General features: G+C 43.1%; 2 protein-coding genes across 21 annotated transcripts in view; both read left to right on the top strand.

Annotated features, from left to right (window-relative positions):
• MAP4 (microtubule associated protein 4) overlaps positions 1–15,931 on the top strand; it is a 193,562-nt gene that overhangs the window by 146,144 nt on the left and 31,487 nt on the right. The window lies entirely within an intron of this gene.
• LOC144615713 (uncharacterized) lies at positions 12,121–14,647 on the top strand. Its single transcript, XM_078443119.2, has 2 exons — positions 12,121–13,937; positions 14,543–14,647. Exons 1-2 carry the CDS (start codon positions 13,618–13,620, stop codon positions 14,568–14,570), a joined length of 348 nt encoding a protein of 115 aa, XP_078299245.1. The 5' UTR covers positions 12,121–13,617; the 3' UTR covers positions 14,571–14,647.

The raw sequence follows: 15,931 nt of genomic DNA, 5'->3' as shown, positions 1-15,931 counted from the left end.
TGTAGACTCTTTAGTTTCAAGGGTAATGTTTTCCTGAACTCTAGCCATTTCTTTTTGCTCAGTATTTCTAAAGAAATGTAGCGAGAGGATTTGTTTTGATTCTTGAGCAAGCAAAGCAGAAGTTTGAGAACCGTTAGGGCCCAGCCTTGGCCAGGCCAGGACCAGAGACTTGTGTTAGGGGTGGCCTTGCAAAGGGGCTGAGGAGAGAATGGTGGGTTTCAGGCAAAATTTGGTGTTTCTGCTAGATTTCGATCACACCTTTTCCCTAAGGACAATGTATACTTTTTTAATGGATAATTTTTTTAACTAATTTTTGAATGTTAGTACATTCCCATGGTACAAAGGGGTATACGCTTAAATGTAAGTCTGCCTCCCTCCATCAGTCCCCATTCAAGTTTCCCTCTCCAGAGACACCCAGTGTTAACAGTGTCTTATACATCCTTCCAGAGAAAATTTACACATAAAGAAGCAATAGCATATATATTTGCAGATTTTATACAGATGAGACATATAATACATACTGATGTGTGCCTTGGTTTATAAACTTAACAGTTATTGTAAAAATCTTTATAAATCAGTACAAAGAAGGGGACCTCATTCTTATTTAACAGCTGTATAGTATTGCATCATGTGGATATACCCTAATGTGTTTTATCACTTCTTTATTGATAGACATCTAAGCTTTTCCTAGTTTTTCTTTTCTTTTTTTTCTTTTAAAGTTTATTTATTTGTGAGAGAGGGAGAGAGAGAATCCTAAGCAGGCTCCGTGCTGTTAGCACAGAGCCCAGTGTGGGGCTCAAACTCAAGAACCATGAGGTCGCGACCTGAGCCTGAATCGAGTCAGGCACTTAACTAACTGAGCCACCCAGGCACCCCTCCTGGTTTTTCTTTATTAGAAACAAGGTGCATAGACTGTCCCTGTATATACAGAATGTCATACTTGCATACTTGTGCAGGTACATCTGTGTAATAAAAGGGACCTCTGGAGTAGACTCTCTGGTTTGAAGAACGTGTTCATAATTTTGACAGGTGTTGCCACATTGTTCCCCACAGGGCCACAGAGATGTACTCACCCTCAGTGTATACCAGTACCTGCTCTTCTGGCCTTCCTCCACTAGTGCACATTTTTTGTTTGTGTGCTGATCTGACAGGTGAACAGTGATTTATTGGCGTGGATTTATTTTGGGTTTTACTTATTTAGGGGCTTCCTTGTGTATTATTGAGTTTATAAAAACCATCCCTACTCTGAGATTATAAAAATAATTTCTGTTTTTAGTTTTTCACATTTTGAATCTTTGATCAATCTAGAATTTCCTGGCGCGCGCGCGCGCGCGTGTGTGTGTGTGTGTGTGTGTGTGTGTATTTATGAGATGTGATATAGAATTACTCGGTTGTCCACTAACATGTGTCTTAATCTGTCTCCCACTGAAGTGCTGCCTTTGTCATGCTCTAAATTCCTGTACATATTTGGTCTATTTCTGGATTTTCTTTTCTGATTCATTGGTCTTCTCATTGAAAAGTATATTTTCATATTTCATAGTATATTTTCATATCTAATAGGTCTAGTCCAGTCCCACTCCTCACCCAGTCCCACTCTCATCCTTAGAGTTGTCCTGACTCTCCTTGCTTATTACTACATAAAAATTTGAGAATTGACTTGTATAGTTTTGTAAAAACACAAAACAAAACAAAAATCCAGTCACTGTTTTTCTTTGAATCACATTAAATGTATCGGTTATCGGGGGAGAGTTGTTGTCTTGTATGGTGAGGTTTTCTATCCAACGACACAGTAACATGCCATGTTCAGTAACTTCACATGTTCAGGTTTACATGTCCTTGTCCCTCACTGGTATTTTGATGTTTTCTTCTTGCAGATCTTGTATCTTTCTAGTAAGGCTTATTCTTTTTTTTTTTTTTTTTTTTAAATGTTTATTTATTTATTTTAAGAGTGAGAGAGTGTGCAAGAGGGTGAGGAGCAGAGAGAGAGAATCCCAAGCAGGGTCCCTGCTGTCAGCACAGAACCTGATGTAGGGCTTGATCCCACGAATCATGAGATCATGACCTGAACCAAAATTAAGAGTCAGACACTTAACCAACTCAACTGACTGAGCCTCCCAGCACCCTTAGTGACACTTATTCTAAGGTGTCCAAGAAGCAGGAGAATGTGCAGATACAGAGCTTCAAGTAAGCCTGGAGTCTGAGGCAGGAAACTGAGTGGAACAGGGAGTATAGTGATTTGTGATAGGGGACGGGGCAGGGTAGCCCCTCATACCCAACTACCACTGTTCCGTGTAGGCTGTGATGTTTCATCCACAACTGGTTGTAGGCCTGGCCTTATTATATTTTTTCTTTGTTTTTCACTTCAGATCATTCGTGTTAACTGCCCACTCCTAGATTGCTAGCAATTAATAGTAACTACCATCTGTTAATATCATGTGCCTAATTATCTATAGGTAGGTAGGTAGGTAAGTACACACACACACACACACGTACACACACAAAAAAACAATACTACATAGTATTCTCTCCATTTTATAGATGAGAAAAATGGAGACTCTCCACATTAAGGTCATGCAGATAGTATAGTGGCAGAGGCAGAATTTGAACCGAAGTCTTTCCAACTCTAGGGCCTGTCCTTTTCTCATTCTTTTCTCAGAGGAACCTTCCAGAAGTTTTAGGTTCTTAAAAAGAAAAAGGTGGAAAATTAGTCATTATATTTTCTTAATGTCTAAGCACTAAGTAAGTACTTTTTTAGGTAGAGAAGTGGAAATACCTCATGAGGACATACATTTTGAATCAGAGGCTAATTTGGGATTGGGATCTAGGTCTTTTGACTCGGTCTAGCATTTTATTCTCCAGGCAGAGTCTGTGTCTGACTTATTCATGTGTTTTCCCTAACACATAGTATTGAGCTTGACATACATATGATGCCTGATGACATATTAAAAATTATAAATGAATTATCTTTTGTGAGTCTTAACCCTCTTTGGAAGTAGGGAGAGTGAATAGACTGCTAATGTCTCTTTTGGCTTAGTGTTCCCTCTCCTTTTATCTTTTCATGCCACTTTCAAGTTTAGGGAAACTTTACCAGAAGGCTTCTTCACATATATTGCATGTTGTTCTAGGCAGGGAGGATTGTGATACTTCAGGTAATCTGAGCTCACCTTGGCAGAAAAGGACTTCCTTTGGGACTGTTTTTTGTGAATGGAAGAGCCAGTTTGAAAGAGCCTCCCTCTACTGGAGTCTAGTCAATGCTGTCACTTCACCAGCAGCCAGGTAGAGCTGTGCGTGACGGTGCACTTGGCATGTTGTTCCCTGAGTGCGATAGTTATCACGGATCCCTGTAGACAGGCCCTTCCCTTTGCCAAAGTTAGAACCTAGCCTCCTTTTTTCTGGCTTCATTTTCTTTAGTTTGCCTGAGCCCATCATCCAACAGCTGGGAAACGTCGGTTTATGGTGGGAAGTTCTCTTGGCATGAAACTTGAAGTAATTTATAAACCCCAAATCCTAACAGTTTTACAAATAAAATATGCTCAGCAGATGAGAAGATTACATTTGTAATCTTAAAACTTGCTACAGTTTTACAACTGGTAAAGTATCGATTAAGTAATATTTCTTCTTAACTATAGTGCCCTTCCTATAGTTCCTTTCCTTACCGCTTTCTTCCCATTTACCTGCTTATTCTCTGTTGTTGTTTTTTAAAATGCTGTTTATTAAAGAAATGTAGTGGAAAATTGTATATGTCATACAACTCAAAATAGCTACCATTTTTAAAAAATGTTCGTTTATTTAGAGAAAGAGAGAGCAAGCACAAGCAGGGAAGGGGCAGAGAGACAGGGAGAGAGAGAATCCCAAGAAAGGTCTGCACTGTCAGTGTAGAGCCTGAGGTGTGGGGCTCGATCCCACAAACCAGTGAGATCATGACCTGAGCTGAAATCAACAGTCAGATTTTTTTTTTTTTAAGTTTATTCATTTTTGAGAGAGAGAGAGAGAGACAGAGACAGAGCGTGAGCAGGGGAGGGCCAGAGAGAGAGAGGGAGACACAGAATCCAAAGCAGGCTCCAAGCTCTGAGCTGTCAGCACAGAGCCCCTGACGCGGGGCTCGAACTCACTAACCCCAAGATCATGACCTGAGCCAAAGTCATACGCTTAACCGACTGAGCCACCCAGGTGCCCCAAATAGCTACCATTTTTTTTTTTTTTGAAATTTACTATATGTTCAGCACTGTCTTAAACTCTCTCAACCCTCAAAGAACCTGTGCTAATGTTTGCCTCATTTGACCCAGTGCATATAAATATTCTTTGAAATGAGTCCAGCAGATATTAATTTTTCTACTTTAAAATGAGGTTGGTGGGGCACCTCGGTGGCTCCGTTGGTTAAGTGTCTGACTTCGGCTCAGGCCATGATCTCACAATTTGTGGGTTCAAGTCCTGCGTCAAGCTCTCTGCTGATAGTTTGGAGCCTGGAGCCTGCTTCAGATTCTGTGTGTCCCTCTCTCTCTGCCCCTCACCTGCTTGCTCTCCCTCTCTCTCTCTTAAAAAGAAATAAACACTAAATTTTTTTGTTTTTCTTGATGAGGTTGGTTCTTCCCCTCACACTCCCTTCACTGGTCACTTTTGTCCTCTGGTGACAATAGCATTGGCAGATTCAGGAAAAAAAAATGATAAAACAATTTAGCTTCTGATTTTTGGTGTTGCAGATATATCTGTTTCTTTAAAATATGAAGTGGACAGGTGTGCCTGGCTGGCTCAGTCAGTAGAGCATGTAACTCTTGATCTTGGGGTGGTAAGTTCGAGCCCCACATTGGGTATAGAGATTACTTGAAAATGAAATCTTAAAAAAGAATAATAATAAAATAAAGTAAAATATAAAGTGGACAATAAAGAGATCATCTCTTTATTCCCCTTACCTCTTATTTTTTTATTAAAAAAATTTACACTTAATTTAACATTAATTTTAATGTTTATTATTTTGAGGGAGGGAGAGACAGAGTGCAAGCAGGGGAGGGGCAGAGAGAGAGAGAGAGAGAGAGACAGACAGAATCCAAAGAAGGCTCCAGGCTCCAGGCTCCAAGCTGTCAGCACAGAGCCCAAAGCCCGGCTCAAAATCACAAACCCCGGCTCAAAATCACGAACCCCGCAAGATCATGACCTGAGGCGAAGTTAGATGCTTCACCACCTGAGCCCCGCCCCATCTCCCCCCCCCCCCCCCCCCCGACAGCGCCCCATCCCTTACCTCTTCTTTTTAACCTAAAATGTTAATGCAGGCCATCTCAGCTGTGAGCAGGTTGAAATTGGTAATTTTTAAACTGTTTAGCAACGATAATTTGTATAAGTTTAAATTTTTTTTTAATGTTTATTTATTTTGGACACAGAGAGAGAGAGAGACAGAGCATGAGTGGGGGAGGGGCAGAGAGAGAGACACACAGAATTCGAAGCAGGCTCCGAGCTGTCAGCACAGAGCCCGACGCGGGGCTCAAACTCATGGACCGTGAGATCATGACCTGAGCCAAAGTCGGATGCTTAACCGACTGAGCCACCCAGGTGCCCCGATAATTTGTATAAGTTTAAACAAAAATCTAATTATCATACAATGTTCCTGTTACACTGTGAACAGTGGACACTCAAAATGATTTGGACTTTTTAGTAATTTAATTCATTCATTCATTCATTCAGCAGACACCAGGTAACATTACTCCCACATTCTAAGGGTAGATTAATGACACATTCTCTGCTTCTCCAGGATTCTAGCGTGGGGAGATAAACACAAACATAATTTTACTCTAATGAGAGAAGTTTTATAATACAGTGTGAGCTAAGAGTTTATAGAGCTAGGTCAGGTAAAACATTCTAGGGGATAGACTGCCTAAAGGCATAGTGAAGTACAAATGCCTGGAATATTTGAGGAGTAGCAAACATTTTGGAGTGACTGGCATATAAGTCAAGTTTGGGGAGCGGGGAGATCTGTGAAACATTTTGAGATGAGATTGAGAGAAAGAATACAAGCTCTTAAAGGGTCCTGGGAGTTGTCTGTTGCCTCCGTAAGCAGAGGATATTAGACTTTATGCTGGAAGTGATGTGGGACGGGGGGTGTTTACCTATTTTAATTGGATGATTCTCTCTTCTTTCTTGAGGCCATGGGAAGGTCAATACTATGCTAAAAGAACAAAGGGTTAGAATTTCCAAGTCATACTTCTTGGGGGACTTTTCATCTATAAACATTTTAATGCTTAAGGGTGTCAAATGACAAAAATAATCCAGTTTAGATAGGAGTTTGATGTCCTTTATTCAAAGGAAAACAACCCATGGATTGGGGGAGTACAGTGCCTAACAAGCAGAGGTGCACTTTTCCCGAGGAATTTGGGGCAAGAGCGAGTTTTATAGAGCATTAGAAGAGGCACTGCATGACAGCATGAGTGACTAAGAGGTTGGGGATCTCCTTATAAGACTAGCAGGTCCTATTTTCTAGGCTAACTAAAGCAGAGTTGGAGGTTTGTGATTGGTATATATTAGGTTACCTTGACAGTGAGGCATTTCCCAAAAGTGCAGGCTGACTTGGCTCTAGATTTGTGATAGGAGCCAGGCCTCCATTTTTTGGGTCCCAGTAGGTGAATTACTTTTATCAGGAGTCACATAAGTTAGATTGCTGGTTTCATTTTTTTAAAATCCTATCTATTTCCCAATCTTTGAAACTCAATTAGGGAGAATCACAGTTTTCTTGAGTTAAATATGTACTAAGAAACATTTCTGAAATTCAGTAGAATATGGCTTTGAGATGGTTGTGCGTATATATATATATATATATATATATATATATATATATAAACATATATATATATATATATATATATATAAACACAAACATTATTTACTTTCAGGTAAGAAACTTAGATTGCAACTTTGTAACCTTCAGGTTTTATTAGTAAAGAGTATCAGTCATTGTAATCAGTGGAATTATTGACTGTCATTGTAATGATAATTTATTAGAAATTGTTTTCTGGAGACAATATCAGGGAACATTTGGTCAATCTGGAAAGTAGTTTTGTTGCCTTGGTAACGACTAGGAAAGATGCAGAGAAACCAGTTGTGGAACATATCAAAACCAAGGCCCTGAACAGGTTGGGTACTAGCTGAAGGTACAGACAAAAACAGAAACATCTGCCGGTACGTCTGCTAAGATCAGAGACCTTCAGAGACCTGCAAGTTGTGCCAGCACCCTTGGAGGCTAGACATGTCATTATATGGTCTCATAAAAGAGCTTTAGAGGGGCACCTGGGTGGCTCAGTGTGTTGGGCATCCAACTTCAGCTCAGGTCATGATCTCACAGTTCGTGAGTTCAAGACCTACGTCAATCTCTGTGCTGACAGCTCAGAGCCTGGAGCCTGCTTCAGATTCTGTGTCTCCCTCTCTCTCTGTCTTTCCCTCGTTCACACTGTCTTTCTCAAAAAAGGACTAAGTGTCAAAAATTAAATAATAAATAAATAAAGCCTTAGAAACCACCCACTGACCAGACACATGGGTGTATCTATGTACTTTCCTTAGACTCAGAGTGGAACTTAAAAATCTTTAACCCAAAGGACCTTCCAAATTGGAACCTCTCTAGATGAGTTTAATGATGGGAAGGGTCAAGTCAAATTATAGAGTCCGTATTCAAGGAATCCATTCATCCTTCCGCTAAGCAGAACTTTTCTGAGAGCCTACTTACTGTATCAGATTGCTGGTCACCACCATGACAAAGATGGACTCATCATTTTCTTGCCTTCCGGTAGCTCCCAGGAAAGGCACATAAGTAAACGATTATGGTGTAGTTTCCAAATAGAGTGTGAGCAAGTATGATATTGTAAAAACATGAATGAGCCGATATGGGGGTGGGGGTCTGGGAGACTTCACAGAGGTGACATTTAAGTGGGTTCTGAAGGTGTAGGAGTGGAACCAAGAGGAAGGAATTCCAGTGGCAGCTGAGTCTAGAATTGAAGCCTTCTGGTTCTTAAGTAGATTTGATTTCTTTTTGCCTGGATGTGCTCAGCCTTTTAAGGTATCATGTAAGTTTGTCATCTAAGAACCTGATAAAGTATCACAGAAGCTGGGGAGATTTGAGTTCCTTGCTACAGCTGTCTCCTGTGGGGGAATGTGCATTCCTGAGTGAAACTCTGTCTATAATTCTGAATTGGACCAGAGCACTGACAGAGCCTCAGTTTTTACTAATTAGTCTGTCCTAGATTTTCCCCATTTTTCACGAGCCAGATAGCATTCACCTCATTTGGCAATCTTTAAACCCATTAATTCTTGTTCCCTGTGATTTCTTCCTTGGTATGTGTTACAAAAGCAATAGTGTAGTCAAACTATAATCTACTCTGTCCCCTTCCCTATGTAAAAACCTCTAGATCTCTACTTTTTCCTATGGAAGCAGGACCTGCCTGCCTATGCAGAAGCACCATGAAGGGGAAGCTCACAGTGTTGAGCTGTGAAAAACCATTAATGTAAATTTAAGTTATCTCAGAATGGAAACTAATAACCAGAGATCACTAAGGAAGAAGTTGCTCACACCTTCCTCATTCTTTGTACAATGAAAACAATACCATGATAAAGGTATAAGATGGACACTAAATCTTAATGCAGTTGCTTCTTTGTCTCCTTTATTTCAAGCTTGTTTTGCCCCCCAAACACACATACACGTATACCACACGTGTACACATTGTATACTAGTTTTGGAAGCTTTGAATTAATCACAAAAAGGTAAATTAAAATTGTAAATTAAAGTCTGTAGTACTTTTCTTTATTGAGCAAAAAAGAAACAATGAAGAGGAGAGGCATCCAGTGACTAAGATGTAGTTTTGCTCAGTTGTGTGGGAAGCCTGTCAGTCAAAGACCAAGCATCTTCCACATGGCTTTTCCATTAGCTCACCATTTGATCTTAGGCAAACCATTGCATTTCTCCCCCCTCTGGATCCTGTTTGCTCTTCTGTAAATTGAGAAGATTAAGTTAGAGGAGTTCCAGCGTTCGGATCCTGTACCGTAGCACATACGTCATTGTCCTTGCAGCACTGTTGTTATAAAATGACCCTTGTCCACTTAAGAAGCAAAACAAACGAGCAAAGGGGAAAAAAGAGAGAGAGACAAGCCAAGAAACAGACTGTTAACTACAGAGAACACACTGACGGTTACCAGAGAGGAGGGGTTGGGGGGGATGGGGAAAATAGGTGATGGGGATTAAGAGGGCACTTGTGATGAGCACCGGTAATGCAAATTAAAACTTAAAAAGACGATAATAAAAATTTCAAAACAGAATAAAATGATTTTTGTCCTAAAAGAGACTTGGAGAATAGGATATTATTTTCTTTAGGCAGTTTCTCCGATTTTGAGAGCCAGCTTTTCTTTTTCTCTTGGGTGTTATTGAAATTAGGGTTTGTATGGTGTTTCTTGGTGGTGGTGGTTTGTTTATTTTTGCCTACCTTTATCAGAAGGATTGTCATGCAGTAATTCTCCAGTCCAGGGACTTAATACTTTATCGTTTCACATCAAACTCCCTGCTGGAAGCAGTAAAACCTACTTCATACGTGAATACATTTTCTTAGTTTTTTTGTTTTTTTTTTTTTAAGCTAGCATCAGCGGGTACATTATGTTAGCTACCTTGTTAGATGGTTTTTATCTTCTGTTGCTTCACACCTACACAAGAGATGGATTCTGTGGGTGTCCCCATATTATGCCCTATGTTCTCCTGTTGTACTCAAACCCAGATCCCTAGGTGACACCAGGCTTATGTGCAAGCTTGAGCATCTAGCTGACGTGATGTCTTGGGCACTCGCCTGTACTCTGGGCTTCCCGTCTGGGCTTATACTTCTTGGCCACTGACCTCTCCGATTTCTTCTTCAACTCTCTGACTCTTGAGCCCTCGAACACTGAGGCCTCTGCTTGGCACAGTAGCCGAACATTGTCTTCTTGCAGGCTGACCACATTTCTGATGTGTAGTAGGAACCACAGTCTAGAATATGTGCTTCTTTGTGACCCGCCAGCTTCATTCTCCTGGTTCCTGCTCCTGGTCTTTGGCTGACTCACAGTTTGCAGTTTGCTATTTATAGATAGAGTTGTTGAGACAAGATACACGGGATTTGAAGATACCAGGGACTTAACAACTCTAGTTACTGCCTTAGCTTCATTTGTTTGTTTCATTTGTTGTTGGTACCAGTGGGAGGCTCTGGATAGGCTGGCTAGAACTAAAACTCATTGGACTCTAGGGGCGCAAATTTAAAAATCACTTGACTCAGAGGAACAAGTGTCCATGCTTGTTCTTCACCTAGGCTGTCTCTGCCCTTTCAGAATATGGCAGCCAACTCAGCCCCTCTTGTCAGACTTGCAGCTACATACATCCCCTAGGTAGTCCTCTACCATCAGGAGCCCCAAGTTAAAATAAAACCACTCTGAGTTGGACATAGCAGCAGACCTGTGAGTCCTTGATGCATGTTTCAGCCTTTTCATTGAGTCGTAAAAGTGCTAAAACTGTGACACTGGAAGGCACCTTAAAGGCCCCCCTCATTTTACGGAGGAACAAACCAAAGCCAGGAACAGTTAAGTGTGTTGCTCAGAGTCATAACTAGTAAATGACACGGAGAAATTTTAAAACCTGGTCTTTTGACTCCAAACCAAATTATTTTTTTCCCCACAAACCAAAGATAGAAGGTGTCAGTAAATTGGGGCGCCTGGGTGGCTCAGTCGGTTAAGCGCCGACTTCAGCTCAGGTCATGATCTCGTGGTTCGTGAGTTCGAGCCCCGTGTCGGGTTCTGTGCTGACAGCTCGGGGCCTGGAGCCTGCTTCAGATCCCGTGTCTCCCTCTCTCTCTGCTCCTTCCCCACTTGTGCTCTCTCTGTGTCTCAAAAATAAATAAACATTAAAAATTTTTTTTAAAAAAGTATCAATAAATTGAGGCTGTATGTGTGTGTGTGTATTAGGGGTGGGGAGTGACTAGTTTCTCAGTGGGTGGGGTTGTTGAGGCATACCTAATTTCTAAGGCATTTTCTAAGATTTGCATCTGGCATGTTTGGACTGCATTACAACAGCCTCCTGCAGGCGTTCATAATTTTCATCCTATATTATGCATACATAATTGTATTATTCACTTATAATGTATGTATAAAAAGATAAGAAAGCCAGAATTCAGCTATATTTTATCAGTAAGCCTTTCCGTACCCAAGACTCTCCATCTTTCTTTTTCCCTAATTAGTTAGTAGAATCATGACCTTTGTGGTAGAGTAAGGTGACACTGGTTCCTTGCCAAGGAACCTTTGTTGGCTTTGACATGTATTGCTATTAAACTACTTAAGGTCAAGAGGAAGGAGAGGCTCAGTTTATGTTCAGGACAAAGGTTAAATGGAAAAGCACATTTTTTGAGGCTTTCAACCCTGCCACTCTTGACCATCAACATAGCCCAGTGTTACGTACTGAAGTTAATGCAGAAAGCGTATACAGTTGGCTTCTGCACTATGGTTGGGGACTTGAGAGAAGTGATGTGAGTGGTGTGAATAGTAGAGAAAGGGTACTTGGAGACAGAGGCTCCAGTTAAGGAAACTTTCCTGGGCTGGGCTTTGATAATCTCATCACATTTTATAGATCAAAGAGAGCAATCTTAACTTGAACTTTTTTCTTTTTTTTTTTTTTTTAATTCAGGTTAGTTAGGGGCACCTAGGTGGCTCAGTTGGTTAAGTGTCCGACTCCGGCTCAGGTCACGATCTCCCAGTTTATGGGTTTGAACCCCCTCTTGAGCTCTGTGCCGACAGCAAGGGAGCCTGGAGCCTGCTTCAAGTTCTGTGTCTCCCTGTCTCTCTGCCCCTTCCCCGCTTACTCTCTCTCTCAAAAATAAAATAAATAAAATAAAATAAAATAGGGGCGCCTGGGTGGCTCAGTCGGTTAAGTGGCCGACTTCGGCTCAGGTCATGATCTCACGGTCCGTGAGTTCGAGCCCCGCATCGGGCTCTGTGCTGACAGCTCAGAGCCTGGAGCCCGTTTCAGATTCTGTGTCTCCCTCTCTCTCTGCCCCTCCCCTGTTCATGCTCTGTCTCTCTCTGTCTCAAAAATAAATAAACGTTAAAAAATTTTTTTTTAATAAAACATTAAAATTTTTTTTTAATTCAAGTTAGTTAACATACAGTGTGTCTTGGTTTTAGGAGTCGAACCCAGTGATTCATCTCTTACATGTGACACCCAGTGCCCATGCCAACATGTGCCCTCCCTAATGCCCATCACCCATTTAACCCATCCCCCCCACCCACAGCCCCTCCAGCAGCTCTCAGTTTGTTCTTCATATTTAAGAATCCCTTATGATTTGCCTCCCTCTGCCCTTTTTTCTAAAAGAATTATTAAAAAATTGTAGCCAGATCAGTGTAGTTGATAGCAGATGGCTTTAAAACAATCCAGCCTGAATTTTCTTCATCTTGGAAAAAGGCATCTGGTGTATTCCTCCTTGATAGAATATTTCGGAGTATCCTATGTTAGCGCATAATAGTGACTTACAGGTGAAGCAACAAAAATCAGCTTAATTTAAGGTAGAATATGGCCTGTCTTCTCAGTGTAACTTTTTTTCCCAAGAATTTTCTTTTCTGGATATTTCAGTCCTGAATGTACAGTTAACAAGCTCAGAGGCCAGCACAGCAAAGGACTGTGCTGGATTAAACAGGGGCAGGGGGCTGTGTCACAGATTGCCAGAGTCCCTGTGTTCCAGAGGTCAGTGTGTTCACATGGCAACTAAGCAATCGGCTAGCTAGAAAGAGCAGGGCTGGTGCAGTGGGGGGAGGGGGGGGGGACCCGGCTTGTCCAGGGAACTGGTGGGGAGCAGGGTCAGGAGTAAAAGTGCAAGGGGTATATTGTCACTCAAATGTCTTGTAACTAGAATACATGTCTCCAAAGCCCTGATTGCTGAGATCCTGGGAGGAACCCTTTATTAAACTCTTCCATAGTATAGAACTACAGGTGAAGCTCTCACTGAGATTTGGGGACTCCACTCAAATCAGTTTTCAAGTCAATTTGGTGAGTCGCTGTGACAGCAAACCCACTCATGCTCTGAGAAATGAATGCCTCCAATTTTGACACTATAGTAAGGTCTTTTTTTTAAGTGAAATTTTGAGCCATTTTCTGAAATCATTGTTCTTTAAGGGTTATGACTAGGGATTGGCAAATGAGTCTTGACTATTTTTAAAACAGTTTTTTGAGTGGGTGAATGAGGAAGTGTGGGCATAGTGTCAGATAAGTGAACGTGTGGGTATACATGTATCTATATCAGTAAAAGCGGGAGTGATTACTATCCTCAGTACCCAGATTGGCACCATACCGTGTTGTAAACTGCAGATCTAAACAGAGTGCTAGCTAACAGGAAATTACACTTCCAGTTTAACAGTGGCATTTGTGCAGAAAGTAGCAGGTTCTTTCCTTTCTCTTTCTTTTTCGTTCTTTTCTTTCACACTAGTAAATACATTTAGCACCCAGCTGCTAGAGGAGAGAGGATCTTTGGGGGAAAGACAGGTTTGTCGTGAATACTGGGGACTTGGTGTGATGTCACTGCCAGCTCTGTGTGATCGTAGGTGGTGTTAGAGCTCCAGGAGCGAGGGGGGAGAGCAGTCGAAGAGACGATGTCGCTCTCAGACAAGCAGCCTGCCTCTCGCACTGCCGCTTACAGCCAGCTCTGTAAGGGCAAGCCTGCAGAGTGCCGAATGGACCCCCCAAAAGAAATCAACCAAGCTGGATTTGAGTGGCAGAGGACAGAGGGCAAACTGAATGAAATCGGACTGAACGTCAGCATGGACGGGCAGCTGAAAGACGGGCTTGTGAAGAATGCCAGCTTCCTGGAGCAGAAAAAGCTCTGCTTCTTTGACGGGAAGCTAGACAAAGAGCTCAGCATTGAGGTGCAGGACGAGGAGTGTCAGGCAACCTCGGGTCACCTTGAGAGCAGGTATGTGATTTCAGAAACCTGCCATTCCTTGGAGGGAAACTCGGTACACCAGAAGACAGCTGAGTTCCGTGTGGGACCCGGAGAGGGGCCAGATGAGAACAAAGCCTCTACAGTTCAGGGGAAGGTGGCAGGGAAGAATGGGCCAGAGACCAAGAGCCAGCCAGATCTGGATTTCCCTGGGGCTGCTGACATCCCCACCCGGGATGCTGAGCAAGAAACCAGTGTTTGGAACCCCAACTTTCATCCAGTGGCTCAGGGCTTGAGGGAAGCAACTCCGGGAAAGGAGAATGGCATCACTGCTGGCTGCCGGGTGCCTGGGGTGGTGAACGATCACTCTGGGCTGCTCGAATGTAAGCCCTCACTATCTGAGGCTATAGCGCGCCCAGCCCCCACTATTGAGCATTCACCCACTGCCATTCCACCGATCACTATGGTGGAGTTCACCCAGGAATACGTAAATGACAGCTCTCATGACAGAGACCACGAGAAGGAGCTGGAGAAATTGAATTCTCCCGAAGAGGGGGCTTTGCTCAACCAAGTACCCCAGCAGAAAAAAGCAATGCGCCGGGCCCTGTCTGAATGTTCTCACCTCTCGGTTCCCCCAGCTGTCAACCTTGCAGAGAAATATCCTGAACTCCCTGCCCGAGAAGAGCTTTCTTCTGGCCTGCTGCCTCTTACTAGCAGCCCAATGCCAAGTCCTACGCCCAGGAAACTGGGGGCTCCTGCCATAAAGCGCTCCATGACGGTGGCTGAGGAACAGACAGCTAGCTACAAATTGATCCCTGGGGAGCTGCCCATCCCATCTACTGAAGAGGTACCTCCTTTCATCTGTGAGGAACCTGTGGCCAAGAAGAGAGAAGAACTGACCCCCGTCAGCAACAGCAGCGGCAGCAGCTCTGGGAAGAAGGAACTGGGCACCGCTGGATTGCATCTCCATGGTAAGCTGGAGCAGATTCCTGAAGTAAGCAGCAAGGAAAAAGGACATGAAGATGTTAGTGAAACCAGGACGGATTCATGCTCCCCAGTCTGCCAAGGAGGTGAGAAACAGCCAGGACAGACGGCTCTGGCAGGGAAGAAAGAAATTGAGGTCACTGCAACCCAGAGCACTCCAGCGTTCCTGTGTGAAGAGACCCCACGTGATGGTATGTTTCTAAATTTTGCCTCCATGGGGAACAAGCAGACAGCAAGGAGGGAACCAAAGTGACAGATTACCGGCAGGAGCGTTAGGCGGCTTTATTACCGCTGGAGTCTGTGTGCCGGGGAAAGCAGAATTCTTTGCATTGGAAGGTTGCCGGGAGTGAGGCGAGAAAGTAGACAAAGTGAATCCAGCTAGGTCAGCCTGACTGTCCGCTGGCATGATGGATAGTGGGGACTGAGGACGTGGGCTGATGGGGTCAGAGGGTGGTGGACATAAGAAATAGACCCCTTGCTTGACCTCATGTCACCCTACCCACCCCATCCCCCATCCTGCCACCCCCTCAGCTCCCTGTTGGCTTGAACCAGATGATTCCTGAGCCCCAAATCATCCAATCACAACTGATTGATTTCCTTGCTTGAAAATCCGCCACTGTGTGGACTCACAATGGGCGTATCAGCACTAAACCTCCTCTCGTTAAGTAGCACAGCCTGGGTGCAAGCTCTGTTTTCCATTTCGCTTGTGAGAACATTTTACTTTTGTTCAAGTGGAAAAAGAGCCTTTTAAAGCTGGCTATTTAATATTCTCTTCCTGTTCTTCATGTTTGACCCAGTCTTGCTTCTAGTCTTCTCTTTCTGCATGCAGGTGGGGAGAATTTGTGGGGAGAAGGGAAAGGAGAGAGAAGGAGAGACTTGCACTTAATAAACCGCTAAATGTCACAGGCTTTGTGGCTGCCTCCTGTGTCTTTCTTCCTGGCCCTCCTCTTCCCCACCCCCCAGCCCCCCATGGAGCTTATTGTTGGTGGTCTACAAAAGCTGGTTTTCCTCCCAGTCCAGTTTGAGCACAAAGGGCTCCGATT

This window comes from Panthera onca, chromosome A2 (assembly GCF_046562875.1).
Source record: "Panthera onca isolate mPanOnc1 chromosome A2, mPanOnc1 haplotype 2, whole genome shotgun sequence".
Classification (NCBI taxonomy): domain Eukaryota; kingdom Metazoa; phylum Chordata; class Mammalia; order Carnivora; family Felidae; genus Panthera; species Panthera onca.
Note: the sequence above shows the minus strand (reverse complement) of the source record. Positions and strands in the feature narration are given on the sequence as shown.